The 27,807-nt window shown below is 44.3% G+C and overlaps 1 protein-coding gene across 1 annotated transcript; it reads left to right on the top strand.

Moving 5' to 3' along the window:
- The first annotated feature begins 4,501 nt into the window (after nt 1-4,501).
- On the top strand, nt 4,502-17,396 carry sfrp5 (secreted frizzled-related protein 5). Its single transcript, XM_062401774.1, has 3 exons — nt 4,502-5,487; nt 11,879-11,956; nt 15,771-17,396. The coding sequence occupies exons 1-3, from the start codon at nt 4,935-4,937 to the stop codon at nt 16,097-16,099; spliced, it is 960 nt and encodes a 319-aa protein (XP_062257758.1). The 5' UTR covers nt 4,502-4,934; the 3' UTR covers nt 16,100-17,396.
- Nucleotides 17,397-27,807: the final 10,411 nt, after the last annotated feature.

Here is a 27,807-nt window from a genome sequence, read left to right as displayed (position 1 = left end):
CAGCCCTGACGTCTAATGGAGAAGCCTCCGAAGCTGGAACAGGAACAACAGAGACAGGCCGGAGTCCACATGGACAGACGGACAAAAAGAGCAAACATGAAGTGTAAAAAAAAAAAAAAAAGAAATACTCGGGGCGATGGTGGTTTTGCGCGAAACAGGGCCAAAGAGAGCAGGGAGCAAACACTTGTCAGCATATCTCTTCACCGCTGCCCATGTGCTACAGGCATCTACGGGTTTAGCACTATGTGACTGTGTGGTGCTAAAGTCTTCTAACATAATTTCATCGCATTTCAGCAACTACGTGCAACAGCCCCCTCTGACGAAGTCGTTCCTGGCCTCAGGCTCTGTGAACAAGCTGAACTCAGGCAGAAATCGGTCAAACCATACGAGCCTGATATTTCCTGGTGGCTCTCAAGCTGCCAGTTCTGATTTATCTCTTCTTGTTTGTGTGTCTGCGTGCACAGGATTATGGATCTTTAGCCATTGTGTCCTGTGGACTGACTGACCCTGCTGGTAATGTTTGCAAACAGGCAGGATAAGAGGCTAGATTACCCAACAAGCTTTAATTACTCATGGATTCCATGCTAAATTTCAGATCATAGGTTTTACAGATTATACGGCTCATTTTGAAATCTACAACTTGGTGTAAAGGGGTTTGACTATAAGTGGGACAAAGACTAAGGGAAGAAACAAACAGTGGACGCTACTTCAGGTGGTTCTCACTATGAACTGATGATGCTCCAATCGAGAACCATGACGAGTTAAATCACCACAGTGAGCTGAGATGGCAGATAAAAACATAGTTTGCCTTTACAGTCTGTGTGCGTTAGTATGTGTGTGTGTGAGTGAGAGAGAGAGAGAGTGATGGACAATGAGAAGACTGAAAAAACAATTTCTGGGAGACACTACTCTCACATATTTTGACAGTTCTGCTAGCTAATCCCTAATGTTGGAGGGGGGGAGAGAGAGAGAGAGAGAGAGAGAGAGAGAGAGAGAGAGAGAGAGAGAGAATGCGTGTTTGTTAATGTGTGTGGTCCAGGTATTACTCATGTTGTGGGGACCTACATCTATCACATTATGGGGACCTGAGGAAGACAGGTCCCCATAATGTGACCATGAATGTCATATTCTTAAGGTGAAGACCTATTGTAAGGTTTAGGTTTAGGTTTGGGTTTGGGTTGGGCAAGTAGCTACTATGGTTAGGGTTAGGGATTAGGTTTTGGTTCGGCTGTTTAAATGGAAGTTAATGCAAATGCTAATATATATAAAGTATAGCTGTGCACGCCTGTTAGTGCGTTTGTGTGTGTGGTGGGGGTTTTATTTCCAAGTTGTATACATGTAGTGTGCTGATGTGTCTGTTGTCTTTCACATGACCCCCCATCCCCTAACCCCCCATCTTCTTGTGTGGTTGGAATTCAAACTCCGCTTGGAGGACATATCTGGGCGGCTGGCCACCACCTCGCCCACACCCTCCAGCCTTTCCTCTTTTGAATGTCCCTGACACACACACACACACACACACACACACACACACACACACACACACACACACACACACACACACACACACACACACACACACACACACACACACACACACACACACACACACACACACACACACACACACACACACACACACGACCAATACCCACCACCATCTCCAAACACTCACTCATACAATTGCTGAGACTCTCTTTTCAACTGTGCTAAACCTTTAGGCCCAACAATACAGGCAGGACCTAATCTTATGGCCCTCGTCCAATCAGAGGGCTGGAAACTAAAAGTGGAGTGGAATTGATTGGCTGGGGGCCACAGGGGCCAGTTAGAGAAAAGAGAACAAGAGGAGACAACCATTGTGGATTGATTACCATGAAAGACACTTTTGTGACCGGCGGTACACTGTGCCTGTATCAAGAGGAAACGCTATAGCGATCTTAAAATAGGTCAGCGCTGCACTGCGGAGATAGCGAGGCCGTGCACAAGACAATCTCACCACCCCTTCATGAGAGAGTAAGGTCCAGAGATTATTAGCTGTGAGTAATATTGATTAGCTGCAGTGCAAAGGTCAGCAGAGCAGTTTCTATCTGTTAATACCACAACACTTTGGAAAATGAAAACACGAGGAGTGATGGAGGAGAAGAGGTGAGGAAATATGCTCAATGAGCCTTGGCCATAAACTTATCAAAACCAAAACAGCACTGTGCATGCACTCAGCTGTGCTTTTTTCTTAATCGTGACGACATTGTTGGGGTGAATTCGACTTGACGCCATCTCATCTTTCCATGTTGCAGGTTATGAAAACTGCTCCAAGAGAAGATTGAGCGTGTTTGCTCTGCTGGCGGCATTTTTAGTTCCCATAAAAATCACTCCACGGTATCTACACACACCAATAAGTCAACAGGGATTTCAACTGTAGCTCGGGAAGATACGGTTGCATCATGTTCAACTCCATTCCCAAATAATAAAAGATGATTGGATGGTACGGTAATCTTATTTACCATCCCTTGGCTTTGGAAATACGTTTAATTGAGGCCAAGACACTATAAAAATATATGGGAGCTTGGATGATGTTTACTTGAGGGGTTTATGCCCGGTCACCTGATATTAAACCATGTTTTTATCTGTTTGATATCATCTGATTAAATTAGATTTTATGGACTGCCTGCTGTTTCTGGAATTGTATCTTCTGTCCTACAGGCAAAGAACAATACTGTCTCTGATTCTCATCCAAGTGCACCTCCAACTGTCTGCAAAACACACACTCTTACACACACACTGTCCTACTCTCGGTTTCTACTGCCGCATAATATTAACAACAACAATAAAAATAATAATAATAGATCCTCCAGTCTATTTCAGGGTATCTACAGCTATAAAAAGCTAAAAAAAATCCTCAATCTCTTTTCTCCCAAGAGCGAAAGTCTTTTGACACACAGCACAATTGCTTTATAAGGACTTCCATGTGCTGGCTTTAACCACCAAGTGAACTCGTCACTCTTAAAGCGACTTTATATCGTTGGTTACATCTGTGTAACGTTCAAAGAGGTTTCATAGTCTCCCAAAGAGATTGATTCAAGATTTTGGATTCAGAAGTAGTGAGAGTGGGTTCTTTTTTTTTATTGTCACATCGAGACTTTAGCCTTGTAATATTACAACTCTATTCCCATAAAACGATTAGGTTATTCTCTTAATATTACAACATTCCTTATTGCTATAGTAAGTATCTTCTCAAGGACAACTCTATTCTTGGAGTACTACAACTTTATTCACAAACTTCTTTCTCCAACGTGGCCCTAATATTCAAACTCAAGACACTAATCGTTAACTTTTCCCCATTCCCCCATGTTTATATCTAGCAACCAGGCTAGATTACTGGTTAGAGTTAAGCAGAAATGGACTAAAAACACAGTGTTTGTCGGAACTAATATTGAGTCTGATAGAGCAATTTGCAAGGTGAGATTTTGTGGTGACACATTCAATGTGAATTTAAGTTAATAACTGTTTAAGGATCTGCAGCCACTTTAGCTTCATATCAGTTGTAGCATTATCCAGCTGCAGGAAGATCCAAACTGCGTCCGGCCAATCCCGCTCCATCGTGATAAAAACGGCAAACAAACTTTACAGTGGTTTGTATGAACCTGCATTCTCAGCCCATTCACATGAGGGGAAGCATTAATGCGTGACGCATATCAAATGTGAGCTGCAAGAACACCCTCTGTGTGAGCCACCAGTCCCACATCCTGCTCACAATGCTACAGCCCTTTGAATGTGAATGTGAGCCAGTCCGGTGAATTCGGCTGCCGAGGCGAGGGGCTCTCACTGTGTCAGCTGCCCTGACAGAAAGAGACGGAGGGGCAGCGTGCCTGTGCTCACGGCCAACACACACAACCGGCACGGGGCTGGTGAACCACCTGTAGCTGCCCGATCGGTAACCTGGGCTCTCCCGCGCTGCAGCCTGTTCCCACCGACTCCATTTACTTTTTTGTCTTAGATCAGTGCTTGTGCAGAGGTGTGTGGTTCAATTTTCTCAGAGTAGCTGCCAGCTTAAGCCTGTGTTGTTCCAGACTGTTTTGAGCTAATGCAATAAGCAGGCTTAAACAGAAAGCAGACAGCATTTGTTCTCTGTGGAGCAGCGTACGAGGAGCTGGTTGATTAATGAGAGAAATTAAAAAGTTTACCAGTGTATAAAAACAGTGTTACTTAGAAGGAGCTGAGGAACATAGAGCTGGAGGAACCTGCCAATGTTTGTTCTCTCTTTCTGTTGCTCATGTTAACTTGCACTAGAGGAGGGGTTTGTCAAGGATAAGCGACAGGAGGAGTGTCCTGCACGCCACTGGGATCCACCCCCGGGCCTGTGATTGGCCGAGGCCGTTGTGAGGGAGTCCAGGGGAGGCCAGTAGGAAGGTGAGTGGTCTGGGACTCTGCTCGGGGGGGCAGGCAGCAGCCGAAAGCAGCCCCTACTGCCTCTTAAAGCCTAGGTGCTCCTCATTACAGCTCCAGACTGATAGACACAGAGCAGGGGAGGGCTGGAGACAGAGAGAGGGACGAGGAAGGAGAGAGAGAAATTGTGCACAGGGACAGTTAGAAGATAAGCAGTGTGCTCACCCTTCCTTGGCTGCAGCCTCCCCACTGCACCACCTGAGGCACACTTACTGACACACACATACACACACTCTTACACACACACACACAGACACCCAGGGAGGTGTTTCAGGGAGGTTAACAGGGCTAACCATCCAGGGAAAGAGGGAATTAAACAGTTTTTGTTTTCAATCCGCTGCGTCCATACTCAGGAGAGAGAAAAGGGATTACAGCTTGTACTCCTGCCCCACTTACTCCTGTCTTCTGTCTGCATTCTATTGTTACTGAGTTACTTTGGAGATTTTTCGGGATACAACCTTCTTGAATTGTTGGTCCGAGCAAAGAGAGGCATGGCACACGGACAAAAGAGCCACAGGTGGTCACTGACCCAGGGCTCCTTCAGCTTGGCACTGGGCCTGTCGCTCCTCTCCCTCCTGCTCCTCACCGTCTCGGCCGCAGATGAGTATGACTACTACAGCTGGCAGTCGGACAACTTCCACAATGGCCGCTTCTACACCAAGCAGCCCCAGTGTGTGGACATACCAGCTGACCTGCGCCTGTGCCACAACGTGGGCTACAAGAAGATGCGGCTGCCCAACCTCCTGGACCACGAGACCATGCCAGAAGTCAAGCAGCAGGCGGGCAGCTGGGTGCCGCTCCTGGCCAAGCGGTGCCACGCTGACACCCAGGTCTTCCTGTGCTCGCTGTTTGCGCCGGTGTGCCTGGACAGACCCATTTACCCCTGCCGCTCGCTGTGTGAAGCCGTGAGGGACAGTTGTGCTCCGGTGATGGAGACCTATGGCTTCCCCTGGCCGGAGATGCTGACCTGTGACAAGTTCCCCATTGATAACGACCTCTGCATCCCCATGCAGTTCACTGGGAATCATGTGACGCAGCCACCAGGTAGGGCAACCGACACACACACACACACACACCTTCATTCAAACATATACTGCTCCACAATAGAGTAAACACCTGAACAAGTGAGTACAGCTTTAAAGAGTCACTTGTCAAACGTATGGCTTTTACAGCAGTTACAGTCTGTGTGTGTGAGTGAGAGAGAGAGTGATGGACAAAAATAAAACATTAACTTGACATATTGCACAAGCTCTAAATTTAATATCAAAATACAAAATGTCACGTGAGAAGCTCATTAACTAGAACACAATCAGTTTCAGTTGAATAGGTACATCAATAACACTTGATACAACTTTGAAAAGCATGCTGTATTGTACATTTTCTGTTCAGGTCAGGATTTAAATCAAGCAAATTACAAAGATTGAGAAGTCTACCACTTGGATTTTGGTAAACAATACATGTATCCGCACGTATTTCAGATAACACATCCGATGCAAAGTTGAAATGTTTTTTTCCAATGACATGTGTTGAGTGCAGAGACACATGCAGAAATAAAATACTATCAACACATGTTAAACAAATGTGGAACAAGGGAGTTCGTGCCTGCATTGCACATTTCAGGAATTTGATTCACGGCACCAACAAAACGGATAAGACAGACGAGTGGTCAGAGTCAGCAACAGTAGGAGCTTGGAAATGGCTGGGAGGCTCACATGGTTTTCCCAGCACTGCGATGAGGCCAGATAAAAGTTTTAAGTGAGAGACGAACCGGAGGAGGTCAGTGAGGGAGACGGGGGCGAGAGGAGGTTACAGGGGAAAGTTCTCGGGTAACTGGACAGTTTAGGATGGCTCCCTGCCATTTACATATACGCCTCAGGGAGAGACAGACGGAGAGAGACGCACACAGGAGACGCCGAGACTACAGCAACCGGACCCCTCACTCAGTTAAGATAAATGCCCCAAGATGTTAACAAATCTTGACTGAAAAGGTGATGTGCATTGCAAACACACACACACACACACAAACACACACACAAACACAGACATCTTTATCAGCAGTCGTCCATCAACAGCTAATCAATCAATCTAACAACTGAGCGAATGGAGAATGTCCCATTTGAAGTCATGAATGCAACTCTCTAGCTGGTCTGCAAAGTGTCAGTACACAAACAAAAAAACCCCGAGAAGGATAAAATTAGAATAAAAAGTGATAACACTGCTGTTTCTAAGAGACAGATTTGCTTTACAATTTTATACAGGAAAGTCAGGGGGCCAGATGGGCCAATCATGAGCTGTGAGTGGGAACTAAATTGAGAAATAGGTGTTTGAGTGCATGTGTGTGTGCTTGGGTCTGCTTGTGTGCACCTCGACTACTTAAGAAGCCTCTTCACAAAAGCTGAGAGGGGGAGAGAGGGAGTTGATGAGGGACTTGAGACAGTGGAGGGGGACAGTCCCCACTGTGTCCCTGCCTGCTCAGCTTTTGTTGGGTCTGGCAGCCGGCAGGCCAATTAGCTAGAAGGCCAATTACTGAGCTCCCGCTAATTAGTCGACATGACAGGACAAGAGAGGCAGGCAGAGAATGGGAATAGCTAAAGTCTGTTTGTCCCCCGAGAGAGCCGAGTGGAGAGGAGAGAAAAGGAGAGGGGAGCCGGAAAGTAAAGAGACGCAGACGAGGAGAAAAGCTGCTTCCTGCAGCATAAAGTGTCTGCCTCTCTGCTTTCAAGCAGGACTCAAAGAAAACAGTTTCTCATGCAATCGTCTTACCTTTAACCATTTATTGTCATTGTTCATCTACTTTGATTGAAATGGTCCTGTTAAAGTATGGTCAGATTTATAGAGTAAATGTTTTTCTAAACTAAACTAAAACTATTCTTTGATATTCTAAAAGTTCACAGCAACTATCCCTGATCAAAATCTGTGAAAAGAGAAGGAGGCGGCTCAAACTGTTGCACCGGGTTTGTTGATCCTATCTTATCAAATAATGAGCAGAGGCAACCAGATTAGAGAGTGCTGCGAGATTAATAAAACAATATAAAGGGATCTTTGTCAATCAGCAGTTTGATGCAGAAAAAACACAGACAAACGTGTTGAGTTAAAAGGAACAAATTAAAAGGGAGTATCAGTTAAGTTCAAAAGTTTAATTTGTGTGCATGTGTTTGTCTGTGTACGTGCATGTGTGTGCACGTGCATGTGTCTATTTCAAACTGAGAGTTAACCCATATCATTTCTAGCCCAGAGGCTCGGTCTTTGACATTCTCTTAAGAGGCAGAGATTCTCAGATGTGCCGATGAGGCCATCCTGAGGACAAGCTTTTGGCTCTAAAACACACACACACACACACAGACAGAAACAGGTGTACATGCACACACACAAACATGGCCAGTAATAACAAAAAGGAATTTTCGTAGAAGAGAGTTTCCCAGGAAGCCTCAGTGTCAAAAGAACACAGACGATTCTCTTTGCACAGGTTCATATACAAAAGGACTGCTGTGGAGCTCTAGGTGGATGCTGGGGAGTTGATCGATCACATGAATTAAGTGCTGTTGTACCGGCTGCTCCTCTTGTCCCGGTGATATCTGAGCTATTCTGCAATAACATGATACGGCACGGTTCGAGGGCTCCTGTGGAAACTGTGGACCACCACCAGCCTCTGAGCCCAAGTTGTGTTTGTGTGTAGGTGCTCGGTGTGTGTAACTGGGGCCCACGGGGTGTGAATGTGTGAAACACAAGTCTGTAGATATTACACCAGGGAAGACAAGCTGCCTGCTGACAAAAGAAGCACCGAGGTATCCAGGGAGAATAAAAGGCCAGCTGAGCTCAGTGTGTGGATTTAATGATGCTGCCTTTATCAACTGTCAGGATCAGATAATAACAAGGTTTGATAACTGAAAGAAGGATTCTGCTTTAGTGCAACCGCACAACTCAAATTGTGTGTTTCCACAGAAAAATGCTCCACGAGACAATATGCACGTTGTCCCGTGAAAGTGGCTGAAATTGCATGGTGCGAAAGATATTGTCTGTCCTCGCCGTCCTCATTGATGTGGCTAGTGTAAGTTACAGCCGCGCTAAAGGAGACGGGCAGCGCTGTCAGGTCCCCAGCAGCACAATGGGCACTACTCATGTGGCCCTGGCTGCTACATAAAAGGGAAAATGTGATCCAATGGCCGGTGCAGGACGACTGCCCGGGCATTTTTTTGATACCGTGTTTTCTCTTGTGTGTAGGGCTCCTACAGACGCGAGGAGCGGGCCGGGCTTTAGGGGCCCCGGGGGCCGCCTGCGGGCCGTGTGTGGCTCCTCCTCTGACCGTCTGCATGCCGCATTTAAACAGATGTTAAGCCGGCTGACATAAATCACACGCCACATTTCATCCCCGGCACAGTACCGTTTTATGTCATAAGTGTTGCTGCTCATAACTTTAAGGGCCCAAATGAGGCATGAGATAGTGACTCGCTCATACTTTACATGGAAAAAAAAGATTTAATGCTAAGGCTGCAGGGGACAAGACATGCTAGCGGATCACATGACGATACTGTTACATCTTTTGTGTAGAAGGTGTGTGTGTGTGTATGTGTAACTTTGCTCATACTCTAACCAAGATTTACCCCAACTGTAAAATTGATTACAAGGTTTTGTCGACACTTCCCGACCCCTCTACATCCACATGACCGTCATTTTACAAAATATCTCAATCCAGATGAGGAAACAACTAAAAGACCTCAAACAAACATGGTGGGCCAGTAGGTGGCGATAAAGTCTTCTTCTATTATCCGTCAAATACCAGAGAAGATGAGGCAGACGACCTTAAATTAAGATAATGCTAAATTTGGCAGAAAACCTAAACTTAAACCCAGCCAAACATATCGACATTGGTTTATAGCTACCATTGTGCAACAGTGGGCGTGTACAAAGTAAGCTGTGATGTCATTGAGTTTTTGAAAATCTGCACTTTGGAAGGTATTTGTATTAATTAGTGGCTTAGGCCAAAATGCAGAGGATAGGGCGTAAAAAGTTTGTTTTTCCAACAAAAGTTTGAAAGAGAATGTAATGACAAATTGACTTTGGCTTTGACACTTAATGATGACCAGAATTTGAGTTATTGAAACACACACAGCAAATTGCTCCTGCAACAAGAAATATGAAATAAGAAATAGAACTGGGAAGAATAGAAGGTTCCACTGTGATGACATCACAGTGGAACCTTCTATTCTTCCCAGTTCTCTTTAAAAACATTAATCAGTGTTTTTCTAATACTGATGGTGTTGGTTGTTTTTCCCTGTTTTCATGAAGGATCTCTACATAAACCAGGTCACTTTAAAGAGACGACAAAAAGACAAAAAAAACTTGAAATGGAGAAAGTGATATGAGCCTCAGTGCTGTGACTTTCTTTGGAGTGAAAGTGCTGGAATCTTGTCATCTGTCATTTCCACTCGGAGTTTGAGGATTAACAGCAGGACTTTCCAACAGACCACCTCCCTACCCACCCTGCTCCCATCATTCTTCTCCTCTTATCTGCAATCATTGACTCCCAGCCTCAGAAATATATTCGAACATTCTTCACTGTGATTGGGAACATTAATGGTTCTGCAGTTAAGTCTATAATCCGGTGTGCAAGTGACGAAAAGTCCAAAGTCGACCCCTCATTTTCATAAATGGCAAAAATACATTAATGAGCTAATGTCCAAATATTTGCAGAGTGGAAACCTGTCCAGCAAAAAAACTCCACACCAACGTCCCACCATCGATTTCCATCACAGCATGACAGCTCTTCCCCCCCCCCCGACAGAGACCCGACCACGAGGAGGGCATTTGTTGCTTAATTGATTTCTCAGCGGCGTCCAAGCGCTGGTTTTCGGTCCAAGCTCGGCTAAGTTTTCATGGAGGGGGGGGCTGCGCTCTCCTGACACATGCTCTGGCATCAGTGCAACTGGGCCTCCTGCCAACGTACCACCCCTGTGAAACCAGAATGAATTCCTGTGGAGTCTGAATAAGATGCAACAGCTCCGAGGCAATCATTCAAAACAAGACCAATCCAGAGGAGTCCTGGCATCTCTTCATCTGTGTGTGTGCGTGTGTGTGTGTGTGAATGTGTGTGTGTGTGTGTGTGTGTGTGTGTGTGTGTTTCCATGCTCTTGTCCCAGTCTTCACGTCAGCACCAGACAATTAGAGGCCTGACCCTGTATAGGTCCCGCCGGTCTCCCGCCCGGGAAAGCATGGGAACCCTCGCAGGAGAAAATTGGCAGTAACTCCACAAGAACATGGTTCAACTCCCACCGATGCACATACAAGACACATACACTCAGCTGTGGTTAGGGGGTTCAACCTCCCCGTGACCCGAGCAGCGGAGCATGCTGAACTTTGACCCCTCTCATTATCTGCCCAGACGCTGCGGTTAAGGCTGGGGCGCGATAACCTCTGAACCCTGACTCTTAACCCAGGGGCTACTACGGTCCTGTGAGTGAGTGGGTGTGAGTGAGTGTGAGACGTGGAGAAAAAGACAGAATCATAATCATATTTCTCTTATCCTATAGCTTTGAGAAGACTTCTATACTTCATCCCTCTCTGCCTGACCTTGTCAAATGTATATACCTAATTCTCCCGATAGGCCCAAGGCTCTGTTTGGTGGATGAGTGGACTGATATTAGATGTGTACAACCAGTCTCCCTGGGATTACATGGAGTTTAAGTTGTAATTGTCATAATAAAGTTTTATATTGAAGAGTCTTTGGAGAAAATTGCAATTTAGCATGAGGCATGTCTGTGTGTGTCTAAGAGGGAAGAGGTAGAGCTCTCAGAAAGATGTTTTGGAAGCAGCATGAGTGAGAGAGGTGAGAAAGAATATTTGAAAAGTTCTACACTGTGTACAGTAGTATTTTTCCTTCTCTCTGGTGTTGAGGCTGAACACGTGAGATCACACATGCCTTTGAGCAGCGCGAGCATGCCCGTACATTTATAGTTAAAAATGAACTGAACTTGCTGCTTTGGTTTTTCCTCGCTGTTTCACAATGTGCGGTTGCCGTGTGGCCTGAATGGCGGCTGTGTCTGTTTACTGAATCACTTTTCACCGTGTTCGGCCGCCGCTGCTCCAGCGTTTACCTTTCTGCGCGGGCCAAGCCCACGCCCGCACCACCAAAAATATACAGCGGCCAGAATAAAAAACACTTTCTCCAGTGTAATTGCAGGGCAAACATCAGTCGGCCGGCTGGACTATATATTCGCTCCACAGCAAATACACTGTGACAAGTCGAGGGGGGCTGCGAGTAAGTGCCTCAAAAGTGGCCAGGGCTTAACGATTTCATACCAGCACAGCTTTGGTTTTGCTGACTGCACTTGACTAACAATGACCTCAACTCAGCGGCTGGATATTCGCTAATCTGGCACCATAAGAGCACCGAATGAAATGTGAATCGGTGTAGTAATTATTTTTTCTCTGCCCTCAGTGTCGAAGGCGTGTCCTCCGTGTGACAATGAGATGAAAGCCGACAACATCATGGAGCATTACTGCGCTAGTGACTTTGGTAAGTACCAGCTGTTAAAAAAGAGTGGAACCTGAGTGTAAACACAGGACAACACATTTTCAACGATGCTGTCCGGCAAGTACCGCTTATCAAGTTTCGAAGCGTATGTATAGTTTTTTAGAAGATTAGTATAAACAGTGTTATTCAAAGCAAGGCACATCCGATTTTGTGAATTAAGGTACAACTCATTGCCTGCAGGGGGCAGAAGACTATGCAGCAGCTACTACCATCATTGTCTGTACAGGTGGCGCAACTGACTGCTAAACTGCTGCTGCAAATGTCCTCTCTTATAACTGGCTCAGGTTAGCGCATTTAAAGTTGGTCTCGAAATAACTTTCCAGCGCAATCTGTAGCCTGAACGTGAATAAGTTTGTGAGCCAGTAAAAATTTGAATCACATTGCGCACAACATTCATAGGTTGATATTTATGAGATCACAGCAGAAAGTTAGGGTTCACCGCAGGGTCCATTGAAAGTTACAAGGCCGTTTCATGTGTTATTTGAGGAGAGGTATTTTAAAGGCCTCAGCGTGTGCCATCATTAACATATCAGAGAATTAGTTTTGGCTTAAAATTTTCGGAAAAATGCACTAACAGCAGTAGATTGAGTTACAAGTATGAAGACAGAATACTAGAAGCATTTCATTGTGTTGGACAGTAAAAAGAAACAGCAGGAATGCAACTGTCAAAACATCCATCCAAATCAGAATATCAAGCACAGTCGTTTGTCAGTGAAACAACTGATGCACTTAGCATCATGCATTTATGGCGCAGTACCAAAGTCTGTTTTTAAGTTCAATAAAGACACTTTTGGCTTTTCATTCTATGTAAATTCATTGTTTTGGTTTTGGTCTGTCTCTATTAAACTCACAACAAGGAGAGAAAAGTATTCCCTCTTTTAGCTAAATCCCTCGCCTTATAATTCAATAATTTAACAGCTTCCAGTCCCCAATGTCCATTCAACAATATTTTCCAGACTTTCCACTTCACCGCAGTAATGAAATGTACACACAGTCAGAATATAATAATTTCATTATTAAATTTGCTCGTGGAGGCTCTTGGCCCGTCAGTACTCGGCAGCTGATGGAATTCTGCTTGCACACACTATTGCCCCTGTCTACAGAGTAACCTGCAATTTAAAGGTCACCAAGTTTCATAATCTTCTGGGAATTACCCGCACCTCCAGATGACGAGCCATTATAAATCATAACTTCATAAACACATCCAACAACAAAGTACATCTTTGTGCACAATGCTCACACTCTGGGCCGCAGCCAGAACATATGTTCATCCCCTACAATCACTCATGACTCGACCAAATCACTGACATTTACTTACGTGATTAACTGCAGTATCGCACATCTCAATCTTTTAAAATGAGAGCAACACACGGTTTCTTTCCTTTCATAGGAATGAAACATGATCACACGTGAAGGCAGATAGCCCAGACGTTTTATTGGCTATATGACTGGATGAGACATGGGGACGAGAAGAGACGTCAAGATAACCATGACGTATGGATTTGGAGATCAAGGGCCGGGTGTTACTCTATAGGGCGATAGCTGAATACAGCTTGATCTAACGTCTCGTGAATGCCGTAACCTATTCATGCGGGTCGCCCCGAGAGCATTTTGAACATTGTGTTTTGTTACACTCTACTTTCGATGTGTGATCTCTCCACATTCCTGGTTGTACCATCCAGTAAGCGTGGTCAAAAAAAATAACAAGAGTTGAGAAAAGAAAAGCAGCTGGGATGAGAGTCTGGCAGGAACGTGCAGCCTACACCTGGTCCGTACGGGGGGGGGGGGGGCTCTATGTAGCTCAGGGAAAGGTCTGTGTTGCTTCAAAATGACAGCGCACCTCTCTCTCCGTTTCCTCTCATCAACTTCTACCTCTACTCTTCCTCTGCAGACTGTTAAAAGAAAAGTGAGTTTGTATAATGGTGTGTCCACAGCGTGTCACAAGAAAACCGGCCAGGCTGCACAGTGGGCGGCTGAATAGAGCTGAGTCAATGGTGGGATGCTACAAAGTACATTTACTTCATTACTGTACCTAAGCACATTTTTCATGTATTTGTACTTTTTACTTTTACTCTCCTACATATATCGGCAAATACATTTTATAAAAAATGGCTGTACATCCTCACATTATTATTATTATTATTATTATTATTATTAACAGTAATTAGTCCACTTCCTGCACTCCACTTCCCCGCCTCCTGCAGCTAAAGCATCACAGGTAAAGCAACAACTAAAACATATTATGAAGAGGCCAAAACTAAGCTAAGCAAAGGAATAGGATTCACGGTTACTTTTACTTTTAATACTTGAAATATATTTAAAAGCAAGCAGAAAAGTTCACGCTGTACTTTTTCATGAGTACATTTCTGTGTATAATTTTAAGTTTTACTTTGCTTAAACGTTCGAGTGCTTCCTCCTCTACTTACCAGAACATTTGAAGTGAATGATGGTGGGAAATTATTTTATCCTTGCTATCTTGTTGCTGAACGTACACATGAATGCATTCATTCACACACGCTCGTCTGTGTCGGCTCGCAAAAGCAGCACATAAACACACGTCCTCAGTTGAAGGAGCTGGATGCGAATCAGGACGTGGATGAAAGGAAACTCAGGACACACATACCTTTTTGAACATGCTATCACTTCACATGCACTGAACTCGTATCAGAGTGTACCCTGGGCTGTTTATGCAACTGCGGACGAGCCGGCGAGAAGTGAAATGGCAGTCTTCCAGCGGGGCTTGGGTACATAGCGATGCTTCATGCCGACCCCGCTCCTTTGCCCGGGCCTGTGATTGATTTCACCTGTCAGAAAGTTCACCCAGAGAATTCCACTCTCAAATGCTTGGCAGCTCAATTTTAATCTCTCCTATAACTTATTAACATGACGCTCCTCCGTTTTTTCATTAGGCGGATAATCCCCGATTTTTTTTTGCTGTAGCCAAACTCCACAAATTTAGGAATCATAAACAGCACAGAGGTTATCTGTTCTGCACAAAAAGGAAAGAGAGGAACAAAAACAAGCACGAAAAAAACTGAACTGAAGTTGACTGCTGCAAGAATAGACCTGAGACTGGATTTCACTTTATTTGACACTCGAAAACACAAACAATCAAGTTGAGTTTTGACCCAGAAAAAGACCTGAAACCATTTCATTTGAGGGTCGGCACTGAATAAAGCTGCGTTCAGACCTGCTCCACACTTTCTCCAGATCTTTTCCTGCCAGGCCCCTAGCAAAAACTCTATTTCAGGAGGAAAAAGAGGAACCATACATGTAGAAGACTCTGATGAGGAGGTCAAATTGGAAAGAAGAGATTCAAGAGCTTTTGGTGATTTGGTCCATCCCCAGTGTCGATGGGCCGTAAAAGAAAAACTCAGGATTTATACGTTACTTTCGGCCTCCACCTTCATATTGTGAATATGTCTGACTGGAAATCTCCTGCTGCGATGTTCATCTTTGAAAGTGAAAATCTGGAGAAAGTCTGGATCAAGTCTTCAACACTTGAACCTGTGCCAAAAGACCTAAAACTTGCCTCTGTTGTTGTTCCATAAATATGTCCTTCTCACCGTTTATGGTTTTCCCCGAAGTCAGACACACAAACACACACACAGGATGTAGTTGTTGTATTTGCATGCTGTGGGAGATGTTAAAGGATGACACCTGGGAGAGGTGTAAAATAACTACTGTCCCAGCTGCTCAGAGTCGAGTGGATTCAGGATGACACGTTAACAGCTTCTGGTTCTAAATATATGTGATTCATAACAAGTTTGAAAGTTAGCACTCTCTTCTTTTTCAGCCCTCAAGATGAAAATTAAGGAGGTGAAGAAGGAGAAGGGCGACAAGAAGCTGATCGCGGCGCAGAAGAAAAAGCGGGTGCTGAAGCAGGGCGTGCTGAGGAAGAAGGACCTGAAGAAACTGACCCTGTACATCAAGAACGGCGCCAACTGCCCGTGCTCGCAGCTGGACAGCCTGGGCTCCAGCTTCCTCATCATGGGCCGCAAGGTGGACCAGCAGCTGCTGCTCATGTCCATCCACAAGTGGGACAAGAAGAGCAAGGAGCTCAAGTTCGCCATCAAGTACATGAAGTCCCATCAGTGTCCCACCTACCACACCGTCTTCCAGTGACACGCCGGTGGACTCGCAGCACAGTCCGCGATCGCTCCCCACACTCCGCCCTGTTAAATCCTAATTCTCGTTCCACTAGTGCATCTCTGAACCCCACGTCCCCCTGCACGGCCTTCTACCAGCCCGCGACACTGCCCGACGGGGGGTTGCAGGGGGGCCTTGCTTTTATTTTCTCAGCTTTATCATGAGTCAGGTCGTCGAAGGGGGGGGGGGGGGCGTTCTGATCCGCTGAGATAAATCAGGCATGTTAATGTCGGAGAGGCTTAAAGCAGCATGCTCTGCAGCTCCATCCCAAACATATGGACCCAGAAAAAACACAGATTTATGGCATTTATGAATAAAAACTGACATTTACACTTCTACCCCCTGCTATTTAATAAACTGTTTACTATTTAATAAACCTCCTTAACAATTCTCCTTTCCTTTTCTGATATAGCAGAACCAATCACTTGTATGATATCTTACAGCAAAGTTATGGATAAGACCGCAGCATTAAGAAACGGGAGCCTAAAGATTTGATTGATTATAGAAAGACAGAATTTGGAGGAGGAAAGGCCGAGTTTGTTTCTGTGTAAAAAGAAAAGCTGAGAGGACTGACACGCTGGTGACGCTACAGTAAAGGTGGGCTGTGCAATGGGCCAGAGCGCACACTGGCTACAGCAAAGCAGAGAAATGTAGACGACCCACTAAACTGTATGTTTTAATAATGATGTAAAAGTAGGAAATTCAAATGAATACTAGATCATTAGAAACAGGGCTTTTTTTCTTTCATCCCTGCTGGGATAGAAGAACGGATGGAACGAGACAGACTGACGGACAGGTTGATGCTTTCACTGACTTTGTACAGAACCGTTTGTTTTTGCGGCTTGAAAGAGGGAAACTTGAATCATTTTTTTGCGTTTTGAATCGGGGGAGAGAGACGGAGGTTAAGGCAGAGAAGACATCTTCCTGAACACAAGTGGAGAAGGAACGAGAGAGAAAGAGACTCTGGACAGAACCTACAATGTTGGGTTGATAAGTCTCTGGTTCTCGCTATTTTTCACTATCACTCTTCAAATGTCCTCTTTTTTTTTGTACTTACATTTTTAAAAACTTTGCTTCAGTTAAACTTCTCTGGTATGAAAGCAGAAATCCTACATACAGACATAACGCCTGAATACACTGTTGCCGTAGAAATGAGAGATGAAATTTTGACATTTTCTAATCAGTTAACCTGTAAGTAGTTCTGTTACTGAAATACATCTTTGTTTTACAAAAAAGTAAATGAATAAAATATATTTGAAATTTTTATAAACAATTCCTCTGTGAAATGTGCCGTTTCTTCTATCTTCATTCATTATGATTGAATGAAACAGTGCACTTATTCATAAAATAAAATAATTTACTAACCCAACTATCTGGATTAAATCTTACATTATTTCATACCTTGGCAGGTTCTTGGAATTTTATGAATCTTTAAAACGTTCGTCCATTCAGTCGCTATTGATATCACTGACTAATATTGGCCAATAGGGGAGGGTGCAATCTCCATATGTCACCACATGCATGCAAAGACAAACACTCATTCACACTTATTCCTAATTCACGCTACACATTTATAGCCTGATATTCCACTCGCTGGCAAAAACCCATGTTTGGTAAAAAATCGGTGTTGTGTGAACTCTTTGAAGATCAGAGCAGAACAGAGACATGTGAAAGATTGTGTCGTGTTTCATTAGTCATTCAACGGCATGACTCTTGATCCCACGACAGCAAGTTGTGTAATGTGAACTGCACAGTGATCTGTCGACTTTGTAACTTTGATTTTGAGTTATGGGGGTGTATACCTGGAGAAAACCTATTCAGAGAAGATGTACACTCGACACAGAAAGGCTGTTTGAGTTTCAAACCAAGCACAATCTTGCTGTGAGGCCACACTGCTAACCGATGCACCACAGAAAAAACTACAACATCTTAACTATACATTAATCAGTTATACATTTTTTTTTACACATTTCACACATTGACTTCACTTTGAACCTTTGAATATTGAGATGCATTTGGGCGTCAGTGATGTTTCCTGGAGTCGACAGGTGGACAGACACAGGTGGACAGAGCCAGAGCTGATAAGCCTAAGCTGGTGTGCAGAATGCTGCCATGTTAGCACTGTAAGGGTATATAAGGATCGTGAGAGTACATGTGGCCTGCCCTGCACCTTCACTGCTCCCATCCAAAGGGAATTAAGACGTGAAACCTCAACTGCACTCTGTGCGATGCCAAAATCTGCCATATCCACACTGGAGCCCTCAGTCTTACACAAAGACTGGGCTACAAGACCACAAGTATTTAATGTTAAAGAGTAAAGGGGTGATGCGGACAGACAGGAGGCTGCAATGTAACCGACCAGCATCACCAAAACCACCCAGAGCTAAATCAAGACACAGATAGAGCGTATTCACTGAAATGAAAAGATTTGGCCTCTCGAACAAAGTGAGATGGATAATTTGTGACACGGTACAACGTATATTGTCTTCCGCCCACATTTCCCGGAATGTGGAGACTTTTGGAAACTCTTCCAGGAATAAACGCCGGGAGAGTGATGACCGATTTCCAACTGATTGTGGAGATAGTGCACACTGTGTCTCCAGGCCGGGAAATGCCTGAAACAGGAGGGGACAGGGCAGAAACACGTTGGACGGACTGAGCTTTCATTGGAGACTTCAAAACCTTCATTATGAGTGATCAAAAAAAACAAGCAAGATGACACTAAGGTGGAGGAGTTGGATTCGTTAGAAAGTGCTGATCCCTCAATCAGAGCAGCACCAGCTCTCGTGTGGTGGAGCAAAAAGCTGTAAGTGAGGTGATGAGCAGGTTTCATAAAGCGAGACAAGGTACATGAGCAGAAGGTGAAGAAGGAGCCAGGGAGAAACTTGGCTCTGTCCTACCGACACCCATCAACACCTCTTCAGAGGTCACTTCATGTAGTTAATAAGGGCCTGATGAGGGACCAGCAACACACACATTCACACTCTCACACACACACACACACACACACGCACAAAACACGCACACCATGTCGGGAAATGAATGACCACAAGCTGCTGTTGTCTCACTTGAGATCGTAGTCAAACAAGTATCAGTTCCATCAAACATGCGTACACCAGAAAGGCTCATTTGTGCTCAATGTTACATGCGGATATGGAAACGGAAAGAGCTCCGTGCTCCGATTTCATTTTGTTCAATTTTGATAAAGTCTTCTGAAAGCTGAAGGACGAAAAAACAGAGCAGTACCACCGAAAAATAATAGTGGGGGGATGTAGCTTAACCCTTAAAGCTGCTTTTCCCTCTTTCTTAAGAGGGGAAAACCTTCTCCATGTCCACATGTTTGTTGTCAGAAGTTGTCAATGGTCTCTAGTGGTTTATATAAAAGCAGCATAAATGAGTCTTAACACACTGGTTAGAAAAAAGTCCTGCAGATTCACACAAACTGCAAAAGAATGGCCACAGTGTCTGCTTTGGCATTGCACACGTCTCGGTGGTTACTCAAACATCAAGAAAGTATTTCTCAATTTACCGTAAATTCTTGGCCGTAATGTAATTTGTCATCTATCATATTTTCCATAACCCACCCATTTGTTGTTCCTCTGTATTTTCTACATTTTTCCATTAGTTCCTTTAACAAAACCCAGAGATATGTGATCAAATTACAACCTCTGTTTTCCACATTGGAGATGATGCGTGTGGAAGTTCATTTGGGAAATGAGCTAATGAAGCCTGAATGTGTGAACTGTAAATCAGATTTACACACACCAAGGCTGAAACCAGTGGCTGTGAACCGCTGATCTCCTCCATTAATCCCAAATCAATCTAATCAATGTGGTTTTTGTTTGATTCTGTACAAAGTAATGGCCAATGAAAGAACAAATATACACAGAATCCACTGCTCAGGATCAGATGTTGTACTTTAACGCTAGTTCTCAGGATGGATGGAGAGAACATTTCAGGGAAAAATGTGAGTCTGGAAGGAAGCACACCTCTGGGCTGCTGGCAAGAAGAAAGCTCGACATTTACTGCTGATGTTTAAAACTTCACCGTCTTCAGATAAAGTGTTGAGCGTCAGCAACACATTTACAGAACTAGTTTACTGGTGTTAAAAAGGCAGATTCAAAAGACCATTTGGTTCTTTGTTAATTTACCAGTACAAGTTGGAACCGTCTCTCTCTGCAGACATGAACACCACCAGTGGGCACATGAAAACACGCACATGCTCAGACGCACGTTAATCAGATTTGACTGGTCCCGAGAAAGAGAAAGAGACCATTATATAACATCCTGGAGAGTCCGAAGAATTTCTATTAGTTGCAGCGGGCCTCTCTCGACCAACCACACAAGGTACCATTAAAGCAGCATTAGAAAGTAAGCCAACATCCTTCTGGTCTGAACCTTTCGACCACCTGTCTGCAGGAAGAGAGGAGGGAGGACAGCGGGATTCTTTAAACACTCGTTTAAAGATGAAAGAGGGAGAGCGAGAGAGAGAGAGCGAGAGAGAGAGAGAGAGAGAGAGAGAGAGAGAGAGAGAGAGAGAGAGAGGGAGAGAGAGGGTGGAAACAGCAGCACATGAGAACGAGTGTACTGGCTCCAAGCCCTGGCCTGTGTCGCTCAGTAAAATGCTTTAAAGATGTTTTGCGCTTAAGTTTGTGTGTGCATGCGCGTGTACGTGTGTGCTTGTGTGTCTGTGTGTGTGTGTGTGTGTGCATGTGTATGTGTGGTCTAAGAATCCTCCATGTTGTGGGGACCTATTCCGTTTACACACTACATTACAGGAACTTCTTTCTTACGGCGACAAAAAGCATGAACGGAATCATTCATGCTATGCGTGAGGACCATTTGGCTATTAGACCTTCCAGAGTGAGGACACAATGACAATTCATGTGAAATATTAAAAACCAATCCCTGCAGAGTAATTTGCTGCTCTCTGTGACACACTCACGTTGTTTTATTTTGTGGAATGATGGGATCATATACATCATATTTTCTCTTTTCCATTCATTACCAGTGAGGCACTCCTTCCTTGAAAGCCGCACCATTAATGGTATTCAAATTGTGACCTTGATTCGCACCTATTTACATATTGATAATGATTCTGCCACTGTTTTTAATCAGAGACATGAGAAAACAAGCGCTCGCTCTAAAGCAGAATCTAAAGCACCCCATAATGCTACATTATATCTGTCTGTCAACCAATGACAAGGCAGCGCTCCCCCAATTGGGATGGGTGAGAGATATCTTTATGCGACAAATAAATATAAAATACCAATAAAAAAAGAAAACCCTTCTCTAAACAAGAAAATCATGATTCTCATTTATCTGAATCAAGCAGCCCAACACTACACAGTACAGTAACATGTCTCTAATGCTGCACATGCCGTTGGAGTCGCTGTGTTCGTGTCACTTTAATCTGACATGGAACATGGCTTATTACTGTGTGGCTGTCTCTGCAGATATCACAGAAAAAACGAACGGAGTTTACTTGAAAGTCACGAGAAATCTGATACACTTACACCTTTTCAGCATCTGAAATCACCTGCAGAGATGGATATGCATTTCAGTCTCACATGCTCCAAGCAACTTTCAGCAGCTGAAGTGCGGCCCCTCTCTCAAACCTCTCTCCGTTGCATTTACACTTTTTGGTGAAAGCAGATCCCGCTCCCATCCCCCAGGGAAACGTAGTGTGGCTCCGTGTGAAAGAGTAATAGATGACAGTCAGACTGTAGCCTTTCTTCTGCTTGTTACTGCTCTGTCACACACTGACTCAGCGACACAATGACCCTGTGACAATGACATTCAAAGCCTGTCAGCCGGCCTGTTGCACCAGGGTGATGAGATTAGGTCCACACAACACAGACACACACACACACACACACACACACAACAACACTGACCTGGCAAAAAGAGGGCAGGGGAAGAGAAGAGGCTCGGAGAAAGAGAGGGGAGGGAGGGAGGGGGGGGGGGGCTGGTTCAGAAAACACCCACGCTGCTCTCAGGGGACTCTGGCTCTCGGAAACAATAACATTGGCCCCAGTGTCTCCTCGGCAGTGGAAAATGAATAAATTAACAGGTGGAGTAGAGGGCCTCCCATGGGCAGGGACCTGAAGCCATCTGTGAACGCCATCAGCGTGTCCCTAACCTGCCGTTTCCCTACTGAAGCAACATGTCAGAGGGGAGATTTACAGCCGCACAGAAAGGACACACACACATACACACAAACACACAGCCATGCCCTCGCAACCACACACAAGCATCAAAGTGGACAAACTCGTAAGTGCAGCCAAACACCCGTCCTCTTGCATTTTTCTACCGAAGAGCGCCGGCTGCAGAGGCACAGGCGAACCAGACACTGTCACAAACACACAAAGCGGTAACACAAAAAAAGCGTGTTCTTTTCACACACCCACGTGTAAACACTTGGCCGGCATGCGGATTTACACCCGTTTTGGAATGACAAGCATCAGCCAATAAATAAATCCATTTCCTCGGAGACCTGTTGACCTCGACCTCCCCTCTTTTTGTTAGGCACACAACGGCGGAGGTCAAGGTCAGGCAGGGACGAGCGGAAAGGTCAGAGGGAGGTGAAAGTGTGTTGATGTGCATGTTTGTGCGTGTGGTCGCGCTGGTTAATAAAACTATGCACCGAGTCAAAGCCCTCCCTCTGTGGATGGGAGTTAGGGACCGTGTTTTGGCGGCCAGGTCGTGACCTCTGAACCCCCCTCCCCATCGGACCCTGAGAGACAAGGCGGTCTGGTCAGGTGGGACCGCGGCCACTAATTGACATAATCTCCCATCTTCTACTTGTCAGTCTCTTTTCAAACAGGATAATCAGTGCGGTTCAGGGAGAGTGTGTTTGGGTGGCATTCTGCTATTGTCAGGTGGGGATTGCCCCTGTGCCCTTACTGCTTCTCGCATCAAGTGTCCTCCTTGTCCTGCCACTGCCTTAGAGAGGTGGATACAATGGCTGATTGACAGACACACAGACGCGCTATTTAGACCCTTAAGAGACATTTACTGTGATTTTAAATCACGTCCAATGGTGTGTGCAGACAACCCTGTAGTGAGAAATGGGTGTAAGCAAAAGACTTTGGACACGTTAACGACTCTGGATCCGGGTTTGAATCTAGCCAGGCCAACTTCGGGGAGGCTTGTGTTGTGTGTTATGTAGTGATTGAGTCTCCAGGACTCACTGAAATGTGTGCTGGCAAAAACCTTTTGAGGGTTCGGTTGATGGAGGAAGGAACATGAAGAACTGGAAGAAGAAGTGACTCAGGAAAGTAGAAATAAACGAAAAAAGGGAAAATAATTAGTTTGCATGTTCTTTTTTGTAAGAGAAGGAGGTAGAGTTACTTTAATGCAAAGTCAGCTGTTTGCTTTATAGACTTTTACTGCACATTTCTCTGGGTTTCCTCCAGTAAAGGTGAATATAATAAAGATGTAGTTTGATGAGTTGTGTGCTAATAAAATAGTCCAAACACTTCCACTCTTAACTCTGCCTTTGGTAAGCATTTTTATCGTCTAAACCACAATATAAATAAAGGGTGGAAAAAAATGAAATCTAACTCTCTGGTTTAATTGCTCGCTGTGTAGTCGTTTGTGTGCGTTTGTGTAGCGACTGCGTTGCATTTGGACAGTTGCATACTTCCAGCTGTGTTGTGAATGCACCATCTAACCCGATCTAACTGTAACTAATGAGACTTTCCATTATCACATTATCGTCCTTTATTAAACTCTTCCTGTAAACATTTTAGAGAAATGCTCATCCCGATTCCCCCCAGGCCGAGGTGACGTCTCCCGTTGCGTGTTTGTCCGACAAACTTTCCAAAACTCAAAGATGTTCCGTTTACAATTATATAAGACGTAGTGAGTTCGCAAATGCTCACGTTTGACGGGCTGGAACCAGCAAATGTTTGGCAATCGCAACTTATAACAACTTATCCCCCACGATTGATCCACTAATCGTTTCAGCTCTTTACAACAGCAACAACAAAAGCTGGATTTACTTGCACAAACGTTTTCAACTTAATCTGCCTTGTTGGGCATTATCTAACCCTGGAGTGGGGGGGCCTGGTTTTTCCTATCAAGGGCCATTCAAACAATAACATCCGAATGACCTCCCCATCTTTTGCTGTACTTGCCCGGATGTTTTACTCACTCTCACATGATGACTCCTCCTGATCAATGACCCAATCTGCACCTCACAACATCACCTATGCCAGGATTTGCAGATCTCAGGATATCATCAAATTCAATTGACAAAACATTTCACAGTATCCTCCTCTCAGTGGGAAACAGCGTTCAATTAGTAGCCTTTTAATAAGATATGAAAATGAATATGTTAGTTTGCCTCTGAAGCTGAGATAATGTGATTAATTTCAGGCCCACAAAACAGGGGAAATTTGATTTTAATGATTTGGCAGAAGCACCGCTCCATATCTCTAGTGATACGCAGGGTGATCCCTAAATGTGTTTCTCAAATGACGCACTGAATTTCACAATATATCAGAAAGGTCTGAACATTTTTATTGAGCTTTTCTACAATAAACCCAATCTCAATAAATATTAACACAAATCTGCTTTAACCAAAGTCCTTAAATGTTCCCCGCTGGTATTTGTCCTTGGTGTGAATACAGATGGCAAATCATCTGATTTCTTTCCACCAGCAGATCGCTCGCCCAAAGCCGGTCTGTGCTTTCCCCCCCTCTGCCTAAAACAATAACCCCAGCAAGCGCAGCGCCAGCAGGCCAGCCTCGGAGCTATCGCTCCTCAGCGTTTGAAGTGTTTATGGACATTAATGATCCAACATTTCAAAAGAGCAGCACATGTTTGGCATAGCAGAGCACTTGGGCGAGCAGGGGAAAGCACGTCTCAATGGAAAATGTCTCATCAGAAGAGTTGTGTTGTTTTACACTGTGTGATGTGGAGGTTTGTTTGCTCTGGGTCAGGTGAGGAGGCCCATGGGATATCAAAACATCAAATGGACAATCACAGGAACATTAATGCAATATAAATACTTTCTCACTAGTCAATTTCACCAACTGTAGCTTCATTATTGATGACAATTTTAATTATTTAGTCATGAATCAAATTTGATTGGTCTATGAAATGATTTGAACAAGCAGATTTCACAGAATCCAAATTAATAATTCATCCTGTTAAGTTAGGCTCTGCTAAATTGTACCAGCTCTTTTATCCTTGTTTTCTGTCAATTTAATATTCAAATTATTAAAAATATAACCAATGATTCAATCAATTATAAAAGTCAACTATGTTTGGAATAGATTAAATAATAGGTAAACCGACGGTAGAGGTCACATGACAGCTCCCACGGGGCTCTGTAGCACCAATGAGCCACATGTAAATGATCAACACAGCTTTTTAGTTTGTCGCTCTCCTCACACTATTTTGGAAACTTGCAGTGAAAGAAGAGCCTGAAACATACACACTATCTGACATAGATGGAGTGTTTCTCACATGCTGTGCACACTGATCTCGGGCCAAGACAAGCATGAGGTCATTCAGTTCAGCAGCACGACTCTCTGTCCATCAAACCTCATTTTCCTCCTGTCCACATTGGTATGAATGTTTCTATCTGTGCCGCTCTCCTCCTGTCCCATCTGAACTTTTCACTGTAATCTGTTTATCTCTGCTTCTCTGTGACAGAGATCGGAGTCTCGGGGATGAGAGACGCGGAGCAGAGCTTGAAGACAGAGAGGAAACAGGAAAACGTTTTTCAACACACGCCAGTCAGCCTCCATGAGTCCACACTGGGACTATGTGAGAGCTGGAGCTTGTTTTACTGACTGAGAGAAGTCACTCAACTCCTTCTGTGAAGGATGCAGCCCCACTGCTGGAAAACATGGCCCCTGCATGTCGAGGCTGAAGTCCTCCTGCAGCGGCCGTGGGATTGTTTCTGACACAGCCCTTTGTCTTCCCTGCTCTCTCTCCTTATTTGACGCCCGCTGTTGTATCAGTTATGGTGAAATGCCCAGAAATATCATATTTGTGGAGATAAAAACCACAAAAAAATGTACAGAAAAGATAAAGAATCTGCTGAGATACACCCTGACCTCTAGGTCTGTGTATCTGGCGAGTATGTTGAACTAATGACACACAAGCAGGCATTATAATGCATCAGACTGTCGCTCACTATTTATGTATATGTATTTCATTGACACATCAGATTAAACTAATATAGTGGACCTTCAGTGTATTTACACATTTCATTATCAATACAGTGGGGCTGCAATTCACTGCTGTCTGGTACCTTTTTGTACACAGAGATGCTTTTCTGTTGATGCACTGGATTGTTATGTGCAGGATTCAAACCAGAACCAGTACTACTGGTGCCAAACAAATTCACAAGTCCCCTTTACACTGGAGGCTTCTCTCTGAGCACTTTCTATCCTTCACTTCAGGTGTTAGATTTCAAGAATTACTGAGCCCCGTGATGATCAGACTCACATCGTCAAACCTTCCAAGTACAAGGAAAACACCACAAGCTTTTTGGTTGGACAACCGACCCTTATATCCTGGAGCCTTTGGATGTTTATTTTGGTGCTGGACTTCAAAACTGCAAGAAAAGCAAATCCAGACGATCAAACCCAAGGTTCAGGGTTACAGAACATTTCTATGATGTTCTAAGGTTGTAGGTTTGATCCTCTGTGAGTTTTGAAGTCCAGTACCCGGATGAAAGATACAAGGACTCTAAGGACTCTAAGAAAAGTGTCTGTCATCAAATAATAATCCTTGCGTCAGAGGATGGTGAGAAGTCGAAAACTCAAAGTGAAGATCCGAAAGAAGCTCGACCTGGGGATTGTCACTTTATCTCCAATGCTGTCAAAGAGATACTCCACACTTACATGGGTTTTTTGAGCTATAAACTAAATGATGACTGTTCTTTGATGGAATTTTAACAACACATTTATGACCAAATTTACAAAAACTAATTTATGTAGTGCTTTAACCTGGCTTGTTCAATGCTCCTAGTCAACCTCTCTATGACATTTATATATATTTGATAAAGTTAAGTCCTCTAATCAAAGGTGGGCGCTCGCTGCCCTCATTTTCAAATCTATGCTGAAACTAAACCTCTACACGACCACATCATCTACCATTCAGGGACGTCCCCCATACTCCCCAGTCCCTCCATGTCCTCAGACCTGGCTGCTTCAGCCCCGGCTGTCATACACACACCATTTGAACCACAGACTGACTGGGTGGTTCGAGTGGCTCTTGACAATCAGGAAACTCCAGACAACCTATATAACTTAGCTTTAGTAAGCTAATTGGTCAATTGTATTTGTGTGTGTGTGTGTGCTTTTAAGGTTATTCAGATTTTCCAGATGATTTGGTAATTTAAAGTGATATTTGGCTCACTCACCCATCTCGGCTAAGGCATGGCCCACAGGCTGGGTCCGGTCATCTGAATTGAGAAAAGCTTCTAAATTGCAAGTCAGGGACACTCCCAGACAGCATCTTAACTAACACCATCATCCTTGCTTGTATAATGTTTTCATGCATTCAAATGGATTGGGATGAAGCAAAATCAAAACAGTAACTTTGTTTAATGTTTACCATGCGTCTTTCACAAATGCACAGAAAGGATTTTGTGGCCTCTATGCCATTAAAGGCTGAAGCCCAAGACACACGTACGGATGTATTTTATCTCAATGACCGTG

The sequence above is a fragment of the Platichthys flesus genome, chromosome 12, assembly GCF_949316205.1.
Source record: "Platichthys flesus chromosome 12, fPlaFle2.1, whole genome shotgun sequence".
Lineage (NCBI taxonomy): Eukaryota > Metazoa > Chordata > Actinopteri > Pleuronectiformes > Pleuronectidae > Platichthys > Platichthys flesus.
The sequence above is the reverse complement of the archived record's forward strand: the minus strand, read 5'-3'. Positions and strand labels throughout refer to the sequence as shown.

Bases quoted from the DNA above. Each gene is read 5' to 3' on its own strand.
- sfrp5 (XM_062401774.1), top strand. From the start codon at position 4,935: ATGGCACACGGACAAAAGAGCCACAGGTGGTCACTGACCCAGGGCTCC. The intron at 5,488-11,878 runs GTAGGGCAACCG...CTCTGCCCTCAG, and splicing joins TCATGTGACGCAGCCACCAG to TGTCGAAGGCGTGTCCTCCG. The intron at 11,957-15,770 runs GTAAGTACCAGC...CTTCTTTTTCAG, and splicing joins TTACTGCGCTAGTGACTTTG to CCCTCAAGATGAAAATTAAG.